General features: G+C 41.3%; 1 protein-coding gene across 8 annotated transcripts in view; it reads left to right on the plus strand.

Moving 5' to 3' along the window:
- LOC139167218 (bromodomain-containing protein 2-like) overlaps positions 1-17,414 on the plus strand; it is a 113,592-nt gene extending 96,178 nt beyond the window's left edge. For 5 of the 8 annotated variants that reach the window (XM_070751653.1, XM_070751652.1, XM_070751656.1 and 2 more), the window contains 3 exons: positions 10,873-11,507; positions 16,341-16,603; positions 17,346-17,414. In XM_070751653.1, coding sequence (XP_070607754.1) covers positions 11,409-11,507; positions 16,341-16,603; positions 17,346-17,373 — 390 coding nt within the window. In that variant the 5' untranslated portion in view covers positions 10,873-11,408 and the 3' untranslated portion in view covers positions 17,374-17,414. Of the gene's footprint in view, positions 1-10,872; positions 11,508-15,339; positions 15,690-16,335; positions 16,920-17,345 lie in introns of those variants that run through there. The other 3 variants (XR_011559088.1, XR_011559089.1, XR_011559090.1) reach the window with 3 other exon arrangements.
- Positions 17,415-20,170: the final 2,756 nt, after the last annotated feature.

The raw sequence follows: 20,170 nt of genomic DNA on the forward strand, positions 1-20,170 counted from the left end.
TCTTATGTACTGGGGTTTTTTAAATAGCATGTTGCCAATTTGCAATATACAGTGAAGAGTCAAACCCTGTGGCTCATTTCAAACAAGAATTGAACATTAGTAGAATTACCTATTGCTTGCAAACCACAAGTGCTAGTTAACACTGATCGGTGTAGTTGGATGGTTCTTTGTCACCCTGAGATTATATAGATAGGGATAACCTACTAAAAATATTCGAGGGTTGCCCAGAAAGTAATGCCCCTCATTTTTTTCCTTCAACAATTATTTATTGAACACAATGAAACTTACACACAAGAAAGAATGATGTTTCTTCTACACTTACTATTTTTCCACGTAATCTCCATCCCCTTCTATGGTTTTCCTCCAGCGAGACACAAGGGCGTGTATGCCTTGTCAGTACCATTCCTTGTTCTGGTCACGAATCTGCACTGTGCAAATCACCTCTTTGTCATCCTCAAAATGTCTTTTGCGACTAACCGTACTTCTGTCGACAGCAGATTCTCTATATTGACAAAATGGAACGGGTCCAAAGACGGGCTACAAGAATGGTGGAAGGTCTTAAGCATAAAACGTATCAGGAAAGACTTAATGAACTCAATCTGTATAATCTGGAGGACAGAAGGAAAAGGGGGGACATGATCAAAACATTTAAATATGTTAAAGGGTTAAATAAAGTCCAGGAGGGAAGTGTTTTTAATAGGAAAGTGAACACAAGAACAAGGGGGCACAATCTGAAGTTAGCTGGGGGAAAGATCAAAAGCAACATGAGAAAATATTATTTTACTGAAAGAGTAGTAGATCCTTGGAACAAACTTCCAGCAGATGTGGTAGATAAATCCACAGTAACTGAATTTAAACATGCCTGGGATAAACATATATCCATCGTAAGATAAAATACAGAAAATAGTATAAGGGCAGACTAGATGGACCAGGAGGTCTTTTTCTGCCGTCAGACTTCTATGTTTCTATGTCTAAAGTTTTGCATTCATACCATTACTGTAGGCTGAGAAAAAAAAAATGTGGTGCATTGCTTTCTGGGCAACCCTCGTAATTTTATAAATAAGAATTTAAGAAAATTGTTCTCCATTTCTTTTACCTACCTCAACAATTAAAATACGGAAGGTCATTTTGGAGGGAATTGGGGAACTAGAGAAAATACTGTCCTGGGGAATTCTGGGAGCTGAAGTCCACCGATCAAGTTGCCGAGGTTGAGAAACGTTGATTTAAAGGCAGCCAAAATGTTGGAGCCACTTGAAAATGATCTTTTAAAAAGATAAAGCTCTTTTTTCCTTGCTATTACTTTAGTCTTTGTGTTTCCCTAGGAGGTAGATTGCTGCAGGTGGGAGCAGGTGAGAAAGCAGGCAGCTGTTGCTTTCTTGAACAATCATTTTCGGCTGATTGAATTTTTATAGCAATGTAAGATTGCTGAAGAGAGTTCTGCAATTTTTCCAATAGACAAACAGGCCCGGAAATATTTATCTATATTACTGTCTTATATTGACACAGGAGCATCCATGCGATCTGGTGAAGGAACTAACAAGGGTCTTTGTTATGTTTGCAAGTTGTTAGAATAAATCTGATCGCTGATTGGAGCAGGGCGACCAATAAGAAGCCCGCTAGCGCAACCAATGGGAAGCCGAGGCGTGACCAATAAGGAGCCTCCGGGCGCAACCAATAGGAAGCTCCGGCGCGAAGGCTTGAAACACTGTCACCAATCCCAGCGCTAGTAACAAAGTATATAAGGTGCGGTTTTGGCCACTTGTTTTTTAAGTCGATACCTGCCTGCGAGCTGGTCACTTTAGATGTTCCTGATTATTAAATAAAGAGCTGTTATCCTCTTCATCAGCCTCCAGCCTCTGATTTAACAGTCTTCATCTGGGGCAATACCAAAAGTGGCCGCGCGAGCTTTTGTGGGTGTACCTAGTGTTATATATTCAGTGATGGGCTACCAAAATTTTTCTACCATACTGTGGGCGTGGCTTATACATTTTGTTTCAACATCTTTCAGTGCAAATTGGGTGCACTGGGGTGGAGCTCCAAATTTTGCTACCGGAACTGCGTTCCTGACCGTTACCGTAGGAGCCCATCACTGTATGTATTGCAACTGGAAACATAAAAACATAGAAACATAGAAGATTGGCAACAGAAAAAGACCTCATGGTCCATCTCGTCTGCCCTTATACTATTTTCTGTATTTTATCTTAGGCCCGGCCAGTTTCCTGCCATTCCCTCTGGGTTTCTCTCTCTGGTGCAGTGAATGGGAGGCAGCCTTGTGCCGGGTGTATGGGAGGCACGTGCTCCTCCTCACCGCCTCAGAGTCCCTCTTTTTTTTTTAAGCCTTAAATTTTTGGATTTTTTTGATTCCCCTCACCTCACCTTTTTCCTTGGGCAACGACTGTCCTCCTCCTCTTCTTCCTCCTCCCCTTCCCACCCAAATTCCAAGCTTTTATTTCTTTACTAATGGGTTTGCACGCATTATTTGCTTGTACATTGATTCCTATGGGAAAAATTGCTTCTGCTTACTAACTTTTCTACTTAAGAACCTGGTCACAGAACGAATTAAGTTCTTAAATAGAGGTACGACTGTATTTTGGATGTTCAGTAATAGTAAATAGATAGGAAAATTGTATTTTTCTGAGGTGAGGATCGGCCAGGCACATTAACCCAAACCCTTGACAACACTGAGGTCAAGTTGGCCAACTTTAAGCCGGTCACATGACCTTTAAGCCACCCCAGGCACATGATCATCAAGCCACTCCCACCTGGTAACATGGCCGTCAAACCACACCCACAAAAAAGCCACGCCCATAGTGTGGTAGTAAAAATATTTGTGACCCTTCACTGATTGCAAGCTAAGAATTATTCCAATGGAGGCATGCACAACCTCAAAATTCACAATTTGATGGAGCATTTCCCTGGTCTGATATTTTAACTAAGATTTTCACATGAGAACATTAAATCAATTCCGAATGATTTTTGCCTCATTACATATAATTTAAAAAATGACCAAGACAAAGATGATTCTCCGAGCTGGACTTTAGCGGCCCATTAAGGCTACAAAAAAGGTTTTCTTGCTTTAATAATTGAGACAAAAATATCCAACCGTGTAGAGATTCTCTCCCTGCCTCCGGGTATTTCCTCTGAAAGGATAGTACTTTTGCAGATAAAATTAGAATAGTTGAGTTTGTGTGTGTGTATGGACGCTCGTACACACACAGAGAGTCTTTTAATGCACACAACATAATTGTGTTTCCACTTGCCTTGCAGAAAGAAATATGACTGATTGAGAAACTGATTGCCTTTGGCTGTCGTAGACTTTCTCTCTCATGAAATTACAGACTTCGGAGAACTCTTGAAAGAATGAAAATCTAAGCACAGCACTTCATCAGGATTTGCTTTGATTTGCTGAACTTCTCTCCACCGAAGTTCGGAAACTTCAACTTGCCCAAAATGCAGCTACGCGAGCAGTCTTGGGCCTTCCAAGAAATAGAATAGAATAGAAAAGAATAGAATTTTTATTGGCCAAGTGTGATTGGACACACAAGGAATTTGTCTTGGTGCATATGCTCTCAGCGTACATAAAATTAAATATACATTTGTCAAGAATCATGTGGTACAACACTTAATGATTGTCATAGGGGTCAAATAAGCAATGAAGAAGCAATATTAATAAAAATATTAGGATATAAGCAACAAGTTACAGTCATACAGTCAACATGGGAGGAAATGGGTGATAGGAATGATGAGAAAAACTAGTAGAATAGAAGTGCAGATTTAGTAGAAAGTCTGACAGTGTTGAGGGAATTATTTGTTTAGTAGAGTGATGGCGTTCGGAAAAAACTGTTCTTGTGTCTAGTTGTCTTGGTGTGCAGTGCTCTGTAGCGATGTTTTGAGGGTAGGAATTGAAACAATTTGTGTCCAGGATGTGAGGGGTCAGTAAATATTGTCCCCGCCCTCTTTTTTACTCGTGCAGTATACATGTCCTCAATGGAAGGCAGGTTGGTAGCAATTGTTTTTTCTGCAGTTCTGATTGTCCTCTGGAGTCTGTGTCGGTCCTGTTGGGTTGCAGCACCAAACCAGACAGTTATAAAGGTGCAGATGACAGACTCAATGATTCCTCTGTAGAACTGTATCAGCAGCTCCTTGGGCAGTTTGAGCTCCCTGAGCTGGCGCAGAAAGAACATTCTTTGTTCTGCTTTTTTGATGATGTTTTTGAGGTTAGGTGACCATTTTAGGTCTTGAGATATGATAGAACCTAGAAATTTGAAGGTCTCTACTGTTGATACTGTGTTGTCTAGTATTGTGAGAGGTGGAAGGGTGGAAGGGTGGAAGAGTTTCTCTTAAAGTCTACCACCATTTCTACTTTGTGCCCACATCTGACCATCACTCCGCGGACTGCATTGGCTACCGATCAGTTTCCGGGCACAATTCAAAGTGTTGGTTATGACCTATAAAGCCCTACATGGCACAGGACCAGATTATCTCCGAGACCGCCTTCTGCTGCACGAATCCCAGCGACCAGTGAGGTCCCACAGAGTTGGCCTCCTTAGGGTCCCGTCGACCAAACAATGTCAGTTGGCGGGACCTAGGGGACGAGCCTTCTCTGTGGGAGCCCCGGCCCTCTGGGATCAACTCCCCCCAGAGATTCGCACTGCCCTCTCCTCCTTGCCTTCCGAAAGAGCTTAAAACCCATCTTTGCCGCCAGGCTTGGGACTCTTAGATCTTCCCCTGACCACTGAATGCCTTAAGTATGATTGCTGAATGTTTGGTTAATTAATAAGGTTTTTTTAAGGTTAATCTTCTCTTTTAATTGTTTTTAATATTGTAGTACTAATTGGATTATATTACTGTTCTGTTTTTATATATGCTGTGAGCCGCCCCGAGTCCTCGGAGAGGGGCGGCATAGAAATCCAAATAAATAAATAAGTGTGGATATCTGGAAAATCTGCACTGTGGTAGAAATGAAATAGTACTAATTGTTTTATTTGTTTGTTGTTTGTTTTGTCAAGTGCACATTGGTGGTATACAAAGATGTAACAATGTTTATATACATGATACTAGTAAGAGAGAAATATTAGGACAGGGGATGGAAGGCACGCTGGTGCACTTATGTACGCCCCTTACTGACCTCTTAGGAATTGGGAGAGGTCAACAGTGGATAATCTAAGGGTAAAGTTTGGGGGGCTTAGGGGATGATACTACAGAGTCAGGTAGTGAGCTCCATGCATCAACTACTTGGTTACTAAAGTCGTATTTCCTGCAATTGAGTTTAGAGCGGTTTACTTTATGTTTGTATCTGTTGTGTGCTCATGTGTTGTTGTGGTTGAAGCTGAAGTAATCATTGACAGGAAGGGCATTGTAGCAGATGATTTTATGGACTATGCTTAGATCGTGTTTTAGGTGACGTAGTTCTAAGCTTTCTAAACCCAGGATTGTAAGTCTAGTTGATTGATTGATAAATGAAATTTAAACTACATTTAGTTCCATTTTATATGCAAATGGAATAGAATAAAATTTAGGTTTTGATGGTCAACTGGATCAACTATTTTTAAGAAGATGGGCATGATGTGTCACCCCCAAACCAGATGTGGCTTCCTTTCTAAAAAATATTGTATTCACTTTCTAGTTTGTGATTGTCTTGTCAGTAAAAACATAAAACAAGGGAAATCAAGCATGTTTAAGAAAGTTTGTGGAAAAAAATTGGTTTTAAAATGCCTGTTTTAACTATATTTACATGGCCATTAATTTTATGATCTGGTGGTCATTTATGAAGCGTGCAGAGGTGAAATTTAGTTTGTGAATGTAAGGCACATTGGCATTTTCACTGGACTGATTCCCTATTCTTTTTATATTTTTAGCAGAAAATTTAACTTTGCCCTTGTAAAAAAAGACAAGTTGTCCTTTTGTAAGCTTAGCTAACCAAAATCATGGCAGCTGACCAGGTAATTGCAGTGAACCTGATTGTATATCAGAGAGGGAAAAAAGAACCTTTATGCCTAGTCCAGTGAAATGTAAGGTGATAGGCCAACAGAATTAATCAAACAAACCAGGAAAATTGATGGAAACTGAAGTTTTTGTTACTAGCTTGCAAATCCTGCTGAGGGCTACTTGGAAGAAGAAACGATGAATAATATTAAAAGGTGAAATGTCCAGTCATCTAAAAGCTTCCATAGTCTACTCTTGTTTCCTTGTTAGTGATGCACATTCAAAAGAGTATAAGACGCACCTTAGTTTCTGTTGTGATTCAGCCTGAGGCTCCTCAGGGACCGGCTGGATCTCTGCCGGATCCATGCCCAGAGGAGGAGGACAGTGAACAGGAGGGGGAGGACCAGGCAGACGGGGGAGAGGAACGTCAGGAAGAGGAGGAGGGAGAGCAGCCTGAGACCCCTGGGGGGGGGCCCTCTCCCCAGCTAGTAGCCTGGATTCATTGGATGAAGACGCACAGGCTATAATAGACATGAGGCAGTGACGAGCAGCTCAAAGACGGGGCCAATTAGAAAGGTATTTCCATCCCTGAAGTGGCAAAAGCTGGGTTTGGGTGTGGTTCTCCTCAGCAGGGTTGAAAAGGCAGGCCCGCCCTTACAGTCTTGTGGAGAGTTATCAATTGGGAGTCCTGTGACCTTGCTTCGATTCTCGGCGTCTCTGATCTTGGCTTGTGGCCTAGAAGTCTGGAAGACTTGTGGGAGGCATGGGTTTTATTATCTCCAGCGTTGTTTTTGCCAGCAAGAATCCTGTTTTATTGCCTGGCCTTCGTGAAACCTCTGTGAAGCTTCATAGTGTTCCTGTCTGTAAGAACAGTTTTTGTTACCTGTGTTTGCTTTGAATTATATAAACTGCCTTTGATTTTTACCAGTGTGTCTGGCTACTCTTTTTGGTTGGTGTTGGCGTCTGGGGGGACCCAGACAGAACAGTTTCAGGGGAGGAAAATAGAGAAAAAATAATCTACCTACCAGTAATGATGGGCGAACCCAACGGTGTTTGGGTTCGGCAAGTTTGGATGAACTTCACGCAAAGTTGGGATGAATCCAAACCCGAACGGTCCGTGAGGCCAAAGCTCCACCCCCGGAATCCCATCGGTTTTTATTTTAACAGATTTTTAAATTTTTATTTATTTTTATTTTTATGAAAAAGGATACTGCAGCGGCGCCGCAAGCAAAGGGAGGTCCTTTCACATAAAAATAACAATTTTTATTTTTAAGTGAAAAAATCTCCCTTTGCTTGGGGCACTGCTGCGGCATCCTTTTTTGTAAAAATATTTTTTTTTTTAACATGAAAAGACCTCCATTTGAAAGAGCTGGGGAATCCCTCCCACGAAGAGATTCCAGGGGTGGAGCTTTGACGTCACGTATACCGGCAGGTTGCTAAGGACGCCAAGGTGATCACTTCCTGGATTCCATGGATTACACGGGTTTGCAAGTAGAAAATGGTTCTTGATAAGAGGCAAAAAAATCTTGAATATCTAGTTCTTATCTAGAAAAGTTTGTAAGTAGAGCCGTTCTTAGGTAGAGGTACCACTGTACTACCAACACTAAGAATAGTGGGCAATTCAATACCTCCCTTACAACGTTGCAAAATTCTCTGTTTGAATGGCACCCAAGTAGGGGAGAAAAAGTGTTTAACTCATTTGCACAATACATTTCATCCTAAAGAACTTCACTGGAACTTCTACTTGGGCTTTTTTCTGTGAATGGTTGTTCTTGTTTAATGGTGATACTTTTCTGAATGGGAGTCTGATTGTACTCCTGGTCCTTTGACATTAGCTGCAACAGAATATTCCTCATCATTTTCATCTCCTGTTGAAACTCCCAATTGAAGATGTAATCCTGAACTCATCCATGCCCTCTTCAGAAGAAGCTCTTAAACTCATCAAAGTCCTACAGAACATAAGAACTGAAGGGGGAGGCAGCTGTCAGTTTGGGGGCAATTACACAATGCCTTTCTAATGGTATTGTGCATATGTAGGAAGGGAAAGGGGGGAAAAAGGTCATTATCATGTAGGCAAGGATACCCTTGAAATTTTCTGCTTTTTGTTCTGCTGTTCTGAAGATCAGAATGGCAATGATAATATTCAGGACAACAGCTCTTGAATATCCCTTGATGACTGCGGTTGATGACTTCTAATGGGATGCATGAAGCTCAGCATGATTGGTCAACAGGCAGAGGTCTCCTATTTTGAGATCCTTCTTATAACAACGTTTAAAAATAAGATGCTAAGAAAGTAAAGACTTGATGTGCAGCTTTGTGTAACAGTTGTTGAGAGCTGTCGAGCAGAATTCTTAATCCAAGGTAGCTGGTTTCCATATTTTTGTTTTTTTATTCTAAAAGATCACACCTTATAGTATAGAAATTCAATTAAAAAAATCAATTTATTTATTTATTTTATTTATTTATTTATTCATTTGTCCAATACACAAATACATAGGAAGAAAAATAGACATGTAGTAATATATATAAGGTAAAGTGAACTTAGAGGAGAGGATATATGAAAGAAAGAAAATATATATGATAAGTGAGAGAAAGGAAAGACAATTGGACAGGGGATGAAAGGCACACTAGTGCACTTATGTACGCCCCTTACTGGCCTCTTAGGAACCTGGAGAGGTCAATCGTGGAGAGTCTAAGGGAGAAGTGTTGGGGGTTAGGGGTTGACACAATTGAATCCGGTAATGAGTTCCACGCTTTGTTGAAATCATATTTTTTTACAGTCAAGTTTGGAGCGGTTCATATTAAGTTTGAATCTGTTGCGTGCTCTTGTGTTGTTGAGGTTGAAGCTGAAGTAGTCATTGACCGGTAGGACGTTGCAGCATATGATCTTGTGGGCAATACTCAAATTGTGTTTTAGGCACCGTAGTTCTAAGCTTTCTAGGCCCATGATTGTTAGTCTATTTTTGTAGGATGTTTCAATGTTGCTCTTGGAAACCAGTAGAATAGATAAGTAACGTGAGATTCTTCCTTTGGTGCTAATCAGATTCTTCACCTAGGCACTGAATGGAATACTAGTCTAACTTGGGGTGTTTGGTCCAGTGGTTAAGGTACCAAACTAAAAAGCAACAGACCCTGTGGATATAGGAGGGAGCGAACTGGAAGTGAGGTAAGTTGGAAACCACCCCTATGCAAAAGGCAATGTACTTGTCTTGAAAGATTTACATATATCCCAGCGGCTGGTTAGGTCCCATAGAGTTGACCTTCTCCAGGTCCTGTCAGCTAGACAATGTCGCCTGGCAGGGCCTAGGGGAAGAGCCTTCAACTCCCTCCAGAGATTTGTACTGCCCCCACCCACCCTGCCTTCCACAAGGCTTTAAAGACCCACTTTTGCTGACAGGCTTGGGGCCACTAAGTTTAACAACGAATGAATTTATAGGTATGATTGGGTGAATGTGAGTGACTGGTTTTAAGAAATTGGGCTTATAGGATGTTTTTAGATTTAGATTTCTAGTTATTGCATTTTTTCTTGATGTGAGACGCCCTGAGTCTGCGAAGGGCAGCATAGAAGTTTTTCAATCAATCAATCAATCAATCAATCAATCAATCAATCAATCAATCAATCAAACAAACAAACAAACAAACAAACAAACAAACATATCTAATCATCATAGACTTTAATTTTAGAACTATTATTTCCTTTGACCCATCAATCTTGGTCTCTTCATGAACTTAATCTGTATACAGTGATCCCTCGATTAGTGCGGTCTCGATTAGTGCGAAACGCTATACCACGGTTTTTCAAAAAATATTAATTAAAAAATACTCCGCGGTTTTTTTGCTATACCACGGTTTTTCCCACCCGATGACGTCATACGTCATCACCAAGAGTCACTTCTCTGTCTCTTTCTCTTTCTTTCCTGTCATTCTCTGCTTCAATCATTTTCTCATTTCTCTTTTTTTCTCCCCTTTTTTCTATCATTTCTCTCTCTCTTCCTTCCACTCTTCTCTCTCTCTTTCTTCCTCTCTCACTCTCTTCCTTCCTTTCTCATCTTTCTTTCTCTATCTTGCTTCTTCCTCTCACACTCTCTTCCTCCCTCTCTCATCTCTTTCTTTCCTTCTCTCTCTTTCTCTATCTCTCCCCCTCTTGCTCTCGAGCGGCGAGCGAGCAGCCGGGCGGGTGAACGGGCGAGCGAGCGGCCGGGCGGGCGGGTGAACGGCGGGCGGGTGTTGGGGGGGGGGCAGCCGACATTCAAAGCAATCTTTGTCGGCTTCCGCACTTTCGTTGCTCCCCGGCTCCTCCATCTGCGCATGCGCGGTCATGGAAAAAGGGCGCGCACGCGCAGATGGTGTTTTTACTTCCGCACCACTATACCGCGGAAAATCGATTAGTGCGGGAGGTCTTGGAACGTAACCCCCGCACTAATCGAGGGATCACTGTAGTCTGGAGGACAGAAGGGAAAGGGGGGACATGATCAAAACATTTAAATACCTTAAAAGGTTAAATAAAGTTCAGGAGGGAAGTGTTTTTAATAGGAAAGTGAACACAAGAACAAGGGGGCACAATCTGAGGTTAGTTGGGGGAAAGATCAGAAGCAATGTGAGAAAATATTATTTTACTGAAAGAGTAGTAGATGCTTAGAACAAACTTCCAGCAGACCTGGTTGGTAAATCCACAGTAACTGAATTTAAACATTCCTGGGATAAACATATATCCATCCTAAGATAAAATACAGGAAATAGTATAAGGGCAGACTAGATGGACCATGAGGTCTTTTTCTGCCATCAGTCTTCTATGTTTCTATGTTTCATCCTAAGATAAAATACAGGAAATAGTATAAGGGCAGACTAGATGGACCATGAGGTCTTTTTCTGCCGTCAATCTTCTATGTTTCTTTCTGTGTTTCTTTCTATGTTTCTATGTTTAACTGAAATTAAGTATTGTTACAGGAAGGGGAAGAAATTGACTACTTTGTTAGAAAGAAGGTCCAGAATACTTTATAAGGGAAAAATGTAGAGATTTGACAACATTTATCCATACTATTTAGTGTGCAACCTATGGTAAGTGATTACATAAGTTACTGAAACACAGTACTTTTCTACGAAGTACGGAATATATATAAAGCCAGATTTGTGTGCTACAGGTTACTTGTATGTTGTGTGGACTTTTCTCTGAAGAGCAGGAACTGACCAAGACCTAGATAAAAAGTTATTCCTAGCTATGCAACAGATGCTAGGACACAACCTGTGACATTTTATGAGAAGTACTGTATGGGAGTTCTATAGACATTCTGAAGAGGTTTCCTCTACAGGTTGTCCTTAACTTACAATTATTTTTTTAGTGATCTATCAGCTCGCCTGTAGAAATGAAATTGCCTTTGTTGCTCTGTTTTAATGTGTGTATCCTTTTGTCTTTTAAATTGCCATGACTCCCCTGGAAACAAGACTATGGAGCAGCGGTCCCCAAACTATGGCCCACGGGCCACATGTGGCCCGCTGAGGCCATTTATCTGGCCCGCGGGTCTATTCCAAGGCCGCACTGGAAAAGCAGTGAGAACGTCCCCCTCAATCTCATCTCACCCGAGGTAAAGTAAGGCTTGCCGAAAGCCGAGCTGGGCACAACACACACACACATGCACACACATACCCGCCTCCTCCTCTTTGAGTTGCTAGCTCCTGTTTTCTGAGTGGGGATTGAATGGGTCGGAGGGTGGAGGCTTGTCGGGTGAGTCCTCCACGGGGAGAGAAGAGGCAGGGTGAAAGTGGGAAAAGAGAGAGAGAAGTGGAGAGAAAGAAAGAAAAGGGAAAGAGAAGGGAAAAAGAGCGAGGGAAAGAGAAGTGGAGAGGAAGGAAGGACGGAGGGAAGGGAGGGAGGGGAGGAAGGGGGAGAAAGAGAGGGAGAGAGAAAGGGAGGGAGGAAGGAAGAGAGATAGCAAGAGAGAGTGAGAAAGAGACAGAGAGAGTAAGAGACAGAAAGAAAGCAAGAGAGAGAGAGCAAGAGAGAGAGAAAGCAAGAGAGAGAGAGAGGGAGAGAGAGAGAAAGCAATAGAGAGAGAGAGAGAGAGAAAGAGAGTGAGTGAGTGAGAGAGAAAGAAATAAGGTATATGCAGTGTGCACAGGAATCTGTTCATAGGTTTTTTTTATAGCCCGGCCCTCCAACAGTCCGAGGGACAGTGAACTGGCTCCCTGTGTAAAAAGTTTGGGGACCCCTGCTCTAGAGGGTAGAGAAAATCAATTAATAAGCAAAGAGCTGTAACATTAATTACACAACGAAGCTTTTTAGAAAGTTTCTTCCTTTGAGGAGAAGTGGTGTGTCTGTTAGTATTTTAAGGCAAGATTCTACGTTTGGAAAAAGGTTGGAAACAAAGAAACTGGGAAAGGCTTAGAATGGAAGTGAAGGCAAAACTAATGTCATTATATCTCAGCGTAATTTGCAAAGGAGCTTTTTGCAGTAGCCAATTTATTTTGCTTTGATGTAATCATTTGACTGCATTAGATACTGGGAGGAAATCTACCAGGAAGAAAAAAACAGAAACCTTTTTTCCCCTCTCCACTTAAAAGTGTTTTTGTTAAAAATAAATAAATAAATCTTTCAGCATTTCCACATTTAATGATCCTGAGGTTAAGAATGGGGAAATTGCAAATAAGGTCCATTTGTCTAGTGCTTGACTTGACTTAGCAGTCATTTAGGAAGCATGTTAGGACATGCTGAAATTAAAATAATTGGGTAAACCAGCGTGGAAGATGCTCAACTCTTTTTTATTTTATTTCCTGTCATCACAGCTTTAATTGGGTACAGTGCACCTGAATTAAGCCAATAAAAAGTACCATTGATTATAACCTCTACACGATGGTAATGCTGGGCATCCTTTTTTTTTTTTAATTGTATTGGCAGACAAAATTGCATTTCCCTCTTTGCTTAGGTCACTTACCCTCCAAATGAGCATTTGTTAATGGACCAGGTCATTAGCAGCCACTTCCTCGACATTTGCTGGCCCTGTTCGACTGCCCTTTTAAACATATGTTGAATATTCGGCCTCACTTCTTGTGCCTTCTGAATGTGAATGTCGGTGATTTTTGATGGATGCCTCTTCATCCGCTGCTGGACCGTGGAACGGAAACGGCTGACTTCTAACTGGGGCCAGTTAATTACCCCGAGAGAGAAGCAGGTTCATTATGGCAATAGAAAATGAGATAATACATGGAGGAAGGACAGCATGGGGTCAAAAAGGCATGGCTCCCAGGTTCATTATTTTCAGAGGCTTGTTTGATGGAGACTGAATCCTTCTTGGGGTATCAAAGTCAGGCTGAAGGGGAAAAAAAAGAAAGATACCTGTATTATTCAGAGGCTGCCATGTCTGATCTCTGGTAACAGAGATCATAAGTATTGCATAGTTTAGACCTAGGTGAAAAAACCCCCATGTTTCCTATTAACGTGATCCAAATACGATGTCGAAGAAATGACAGAGAAACACAGATATTGCTATGCTAGAAGTGAACCCTTTTTTTTCTCCCTGGGGCTCAAGTAACTTTGCAAAACTAGAATTTCCGAATAGAAGTCAGAGGATTCAAAAGTGAGTTGCTACTGGTTGGATCGGTAGCGGGAACAGAACCGGTAGCGGGAATTTCCTTCCGCTTGCCAAACCTGGAGCTGGCCATGGTCCTGAACTGGCTCTCTTTCTTTAAATGTTACCTGGTTTGTGGCCTCTTTGGCTTTTGGTTTTATTTATTTATTTTAGTTTGTCAAGTATGTATTTTTGATATACAATATATAAGAGGGGTACTGTACTGATAACAATTGGACAGGGATGGTAGGCATGCTGTTGTGCTTAGCTTATGCACACCCCTTACTGACCTCTTAGGAATTGGGTGAGGTCAACAGTGGACATTCTAAGGATAAAGTTTTGGGGGTTTGGGTTTCCTGTTCAGAGTTGTTGGAAGTCTGGTGGGGTAAAAATCTAATCATTTTATTAATAATAAATAATTATGCCCAGCCCAGCCTAGCCATCCAAACTTACTGGTAGTGAAGAGCTTAGACACATAAATAGATATTTCCAAATCTAACTATATCCTTAATATATACACTGCTAAAAAAAATAAAAATAAAGGAGACACTTAAACAATGCAATATATCTCCAAGCAAATCAAACTTCTTTGAATCAAACTGTCCACTTAGGAAGCAACACTGATTGACAATCAATTTCACATGCTGTTGTGCACATTCAACCTTCAGTGAGAATATTTCATTCATTCAGATCTAGGATGTGTTATTTGAGTGTTGCCTTTATTTTTTTTGAGCAGTGTATATGTATATATGCATGCATAATTTACATATACTCTCTCTCTCTGTGTATGTATGTGTGTGTGTATAGATAGATAGATAGATAGATATAGAGATAGATAGATAGATTGATGATAGACGCTAGACGCCAGACGCTAGACGCTAGATGACATAGACATAGATAGATAGATAGATAGATAGACGATAGACGATAGACGATAGACGATAGACGATAGACGATAGACGATAGACGATAGACGATAGACGATAGACGATAGACGATAGATGATATAGAGATAGATAGATAGATAGATGATATAGACATAGGCAGGTAGGTAGGTAGGTTGCTAGATAGCTAGGTAGATAGATATAGATAGGTAGGTAGGTAGATAGATTGATAGATGATAGAGGATAGATAGAGATAGATAGATAGAGACAGAGAGAGACAGAGAGAGATAGGGAGAGAGATATAAAATAGACAGATATAGAGATACGGACCCGTTCTAAAGAACCGGTAATAAATTGGCAGCCTGGGTTGCTAGAACCAGCAGGCTCTCTTGGTGTTGCCATTGGATTTTTAGCACTGCATTGGTCAAGGAGTGAGCAGTGCAGTAAATCAGAACCCACCCGATATTTGTATGTATATTCACATATACACATTCACACACATACATACACTATGTGTATCTATTTGTATTTACATACACAGACACACAAAACGGTGGGAGAAGTAACGGTGCTTTTTTACAGGTGTTCCCAAGCTGTCTCCTATTCAAAGTCCTCCCTTTCAAATTGTTAGATTTGTTTTCCACTTACAAAATGGTAGGCTTTATTCTTTTAACCGTCCCCCACCCCCATAGCTAAACCATTCACAGTGTTTAATTCATTGCCTGCGATGGTGTCATAAATGCCATTCACCCATCCCATCCTATACTGCAGGTAAAATACACCCCACTGTTTTTAACAGTCTACTTCACTTCTGTTCAGCTGCAGCTTTGATTCCTTGCAGAACAATTCAAGTAACTCATGTTTAATCTGCCGGAATAATTAGAGTTCTTTCTTAGGATAACCATTTCTCTGCTCTGAATGCGCAAGGTCGTGTGGGTTTTGAATTCTTTTTTCTTTTTTGGATGCAGGCGAGAGATTGTTAAGGTGTGCCAACTGGCTTTCCAGAGACCCAATACATGAATAAAAGCAGTGCCACACAAGGTTGCTTTGTGTTACATGTTGGGTTGGCTATATATGCACAGACGATGCCAACCTGCCTTCCATTGAAGACCTGTATACTGCACGAGTCAAAAATAGGGCTGTGAAAATATTTACTGACCCCTCGCATCCTGGACACAAACTGTTTCAACTCTTACACGCAAAACGTCGCTACAGAGCACTGCACACAAAGCCAACTAGACAAAAGAACAGTTTTTTCCCGAACACCATCAATCACTTTGCTAAACAAATAATTCCCTCAACACTGTCAAACTATTTAGTAAGTCTGCATTACTATTACTACTAGTTTTTTCTCATCATTCCTATCACCCATTTCCTTCCACTTATGATTGTATGACTGTAACTTGTTAAGATTTTTATTAATGGATTGCTTCTTCATTGCTTATTTGACCCCTATGACAATCAATAAGTGTTGTACCTCATGATTCTTGACAAATGTATCTTGTCTTTTTATGTACACATAAAGCATAGGCACCAAAGACACATTCCTTGTGTGTCCAATCATACTTGATGAATAAAGAATTCTATTCCATTCCATTCCATTCTATTTTTTGTTTTTAATAGGAAAGTGAACACAAGAACAAGGGGGCGCAAACTGAGGTTAGTTGGGGGAAAGATCAGAAGCAACGTGAGAAAATATTATTTTACTGAAAGAGCAGTAGATGCTTGGAACAAACTTCCAGCAGACGTGGTTGGAAAACCCACAGTAACTGAGTTTAAACATGCCTGGCATAAAATACAGGAAATAGTATAAGGGCAGACTAGATGGACCATGAGGTCTTTTTCTGCTGTCAGTCTTCTATGTTTCTACATTTCTACATTTCTACGTTTCTATTCTATCCTATCCTTCCTATCCTATCATGATTCTTGACAAATGTATCTTGTCTTTTTATGTACACTGAAAGTATAGGCACCTGTTGTGGTTCCGTCCGAGGCCCCTCAGGGAACGGCTGATCTTCTGTCGGTTTCCAGCTCAGAGGGAGAGGATGAGGAACAGGAGGTGCAGGCAGACGAGGAGGAGGAATCCCAGGCTGAAGAAGAGGGAGGACAGCCAGAGTCCCCCCAGAGGGAGCTCTCCCCAGCAAGCAGCCTGGATTCCTTAGAGGAAAATGCACAAGCCATAATTGATCTGCGACAGAGAAGAGCTACACAGCGAAGGGACCAATTGGCTAGGTACTTTCAGCATTAAAGAGGCAACAGCTGGGTTTGGGTGTGGTGCTCTTTGGAAAGGCTAAAAGGCAGACCCACCCTTCCTGGCTTGTGGAGTTTTATCTTTGAGAGTCTTGGGACCTGGCTGTGAACTTTGGCGTCTTGGAATCCTGGTTTGTGCCTTTGACTACTGAAACCTTGGGGTGGGTGTGCCAGCAAGAAGCTTGCTGTATTGTCTGGACATCAGGACTCTGCTGTAAAGTATTATAGCCTGTCTGTTGGGAAGAACAGGTTTTCCTCTGTGTTTATTTTTTCCAGCTATAAAGTACTTTTGCTTTTACCAGAGTGTCTGGCTGTTTTTTCCAGTTGGTGTTGAGGTCTGGGGGAACCCAGACAGAACAGGCACCAAAGACAAATTCCTTGTGTATCCAATCACACTTGGCCAATAAAAAATTCTACTCTACTCTACTCTACTCTACTCTACTCTACTCTACTCTACTCTACTCTACTCTACTCTACTCTACTCTATTCTATTCTGGCTAGGGGCTGGGCATTTGTAGCTTCCCTTTTTGAAATGTCATGCATTCAGAAGAAGTAAGCAGTCATGCAAACTGTCTTGACTCTTGATTATCTTCTGCAGACGTTCCTCTTTGAGGGATACCAGAAACAGGCAATGTTACTTTGATTATTAGATTTGCATTTTGCTTTTTATTCAGGAGAGAAAAACAATGTGAGTAACATACCCTCCTCCTGTTTTCTTTTGCAGTACAACCCAGGCTAGTAAGTTGGGATGAAAAAGGGAATTGGTCCAAAGCCACCCACTCAATATGAATTAAATCTGGATCTTCGTGGAACCAGTCCAACATCTCAACCACCTTTACCCCAGCAGCTTTTTAAATTGCAGAGCAAGCTGCAGATTACGCTCATCAGTGGTTTGCTAATCACAAAAGATCTGGCGTTTTGAGGGTGGCCTGAAAATTGATGGTTATTTTCCCTACATTTTCTAACTCCGTAGGATGCTTTTCATGGGTTCAAAATAATGGGGTTGGAAAGAAACACCTTAACCACCAGGTTCAACTTTGTGCAACTTTGTGCAGGAGTCAAAATTAAAACATTTGAAACTGACGGCTTTTCTCCCTCTGCTTGAGAATATCGAATGGAGCGTAAGCCATCCTCTCTCTCTCTATAACTGCTTATCAGATTTGCTCTTAACATTTGGCAGTAGTTTCTAATGTTCAACCAGTTCTACATTCTGTTATTTAAATGCATTGTTCCATTGTTCTGCTTTAAAGCAGCGTGGTAGCCTAGTGGTGAAAATGCTCACTTTCCACTTGGAAAATTGAGAGTTCAAGTCTAGTTAGCAGCAGATAAGAACATAAGAAGAGCCATGCTGAATCGGGCGAAAGCCCATCGAGTCCAACATTATGTGTCACACAGTGACCCACCAATTGTCCATGGGGATCTTGAGCAGAAAGAGAAGGCAAAAACCCCCCTTTCCTTTGACGCCCAACAAATGGTTGGGGGTCCCTTGACCCCCAACAAATGGTACCCAAGGAAACCCTGCCTGCCTCAACCAACATAGACATCTGTTTCAATAACCACTGATACACTTGGCATCCATGAATCTGTCTAATCCTGCTTTGAAGCTATTCAGGATGACAGCTGTCACGACCTCTTCTGGAAGTGAATTCTATAAACCAACGACCCTCTGGGTGAAGAAATATTTCCCTCATATCCTGTATCAGCTTGTACACCCAGTAAGGGTGTGACTACCTGATGAAGACAAATAAACCCAAAATAAATCTATAGTAGTCTCCCTTCCTTTTCATTATCAGCAAAAATATGTTACATACATACATACATACATACATACATACATACATACATACATACATACAAACATACATATATACATGTAGCAGTGGGCTTCTAGCCGGAATGCTAAATTGGACTCACCGTCACGTCTTGTGAGTACTTGCGATTTTGCTTCTGCACCTGTGGAGGTTGTTTTTGCTCCTGTGGAGGTTGTTTTTGGTTCCGCGCATGCAGAAATTTGCCGCACCTGCGGCTCCATGCGCGATTTTGTTACCTCCACAGGTACAGAAACAAAATCTCGTTGGCTCCGCAAGCACTCACAAGCCACAGCGATGAGCCCAATTTCGCGTTCCGGCTAGAAGTCCACTCCTGTATATATGCTAAGTTTTATATTTTTAAATATCTGTTTTTATATCTATATTTTTTTATTGGCTATCAAACACTGTCCAGAGTCACGTCTTGTGAGATGGGCAGCTCTAATAAATTAGATTGATAAACAACAGATTAGTCTACATAATCAAATAATTATCTACAGAGGAGCAACATCATATAGCAGTTGGTTTTGCAAACTATTTCATTACCTAGATTGTCCTGTAGAGTCATGGTGAGAATCTTGAATCTCTACACCTGATTAGAAACCCAAGGAAGTGACAAGATTATGTTTCCCACCTGGTGGGGAATTGAAGATGATGAGCTGACCAAGTGATTGCACGTGAAATACAAACTCAGTCGGACTTTATGCTTCATCGCATGAGGGGGAATGTACCATCTGCATTTTCCATCATATCTTCTTCTTCTTCTTCTTCTTCTTCTTCTTCTTCTTCTTCTTCTTCTTCTTCTTCTTCTTCTTCTTCTTCTTCTTCTCCTCCTTCTTCTCCTTCTTCTTGTTGTTCTTCTTCTTGTTGTTCTTCTTCTTGTTCTTGTTCTTCTTGTTCTTGTTCTTCTTGTTCTTCTTCTTGTTCTTCTTGTTCTCCTCCTCCTCCTCCTCCTCTTCCTCTTCTTCTTCTTCTTCTTCTTCTTCTTCTTATTATTATTATTATTATTATTATTATTATTATTATTATTGTTATTTAGATTTGTATGATGACTCGGAGCGGCTCACAACAGCAAAGCACAGTTAAAACCCTTAATATAAAAACAGCCCAAACAAACCATACATAAAACGGAACGGCCAGGGGGAATCAATTTCCCCATGCCTGGTGGCAGAGGTAGGTTTTTAGGAGTTTGCGAAAGGCAAGGAGGGTGGAGGCAGTCCTGATCTCTGGGGGAAGTTGATTCCAGAGGGCCGGGGCCGCCACAGAGAAGGCTCTTCCCCTGGGTCCCACCAGATGACATTGCTGCCACTATTTTGCATTGAAGGAAATGTGTCAAGGGGAAGCATGTGGCCAACAATACTGGGAACTCAGTGTGTAATGAAAAGCTACATTTTTTATTAGGTCTGGGCTTCAGAAATCTAGATCACTTTTAGATGCAAGACCTCGAGGTTCGATTATTGCAATGCTCTCTACACGGGGCTGCCCTTGAAAAGTGTTCGGAAACTGCAAGTTGTGCAAAATGCAACCTCGTGAGCTATTAGATTGACAGCAGAAAAAGACCTCATGGTCCATCTAGTCTACCCTGACACTATTTCCTGTATTTTATCTTAGGATGTATATATGTTTATCCCAGGCATGTTTAAATTCAGTTACTGTGGATTTACCAACCACGTCTGCTGGAAGCTTGTTCCAAGCATCTACTACTCTTTCCAAGCATCTACTGATCTTTTCCCCAGCTAAC

Source organism: Erythrolamprus reginae, chromosome 4 (assembly GCF_031021105.1).
Source record: "Erythrolamprus reginae isolate rEryReg1 chromosome 4, rEryReg1.hap1, whole genome shotgun sequence".
In the NCBI taxonomy this organism is placed as follows: domain Eukaryota; kingdom Metazoa; phylum Chordata; class Lepidosauria; order Squamata; family Dipsadidae; genus Erythrolamprus; species Erythrolamprus reginae.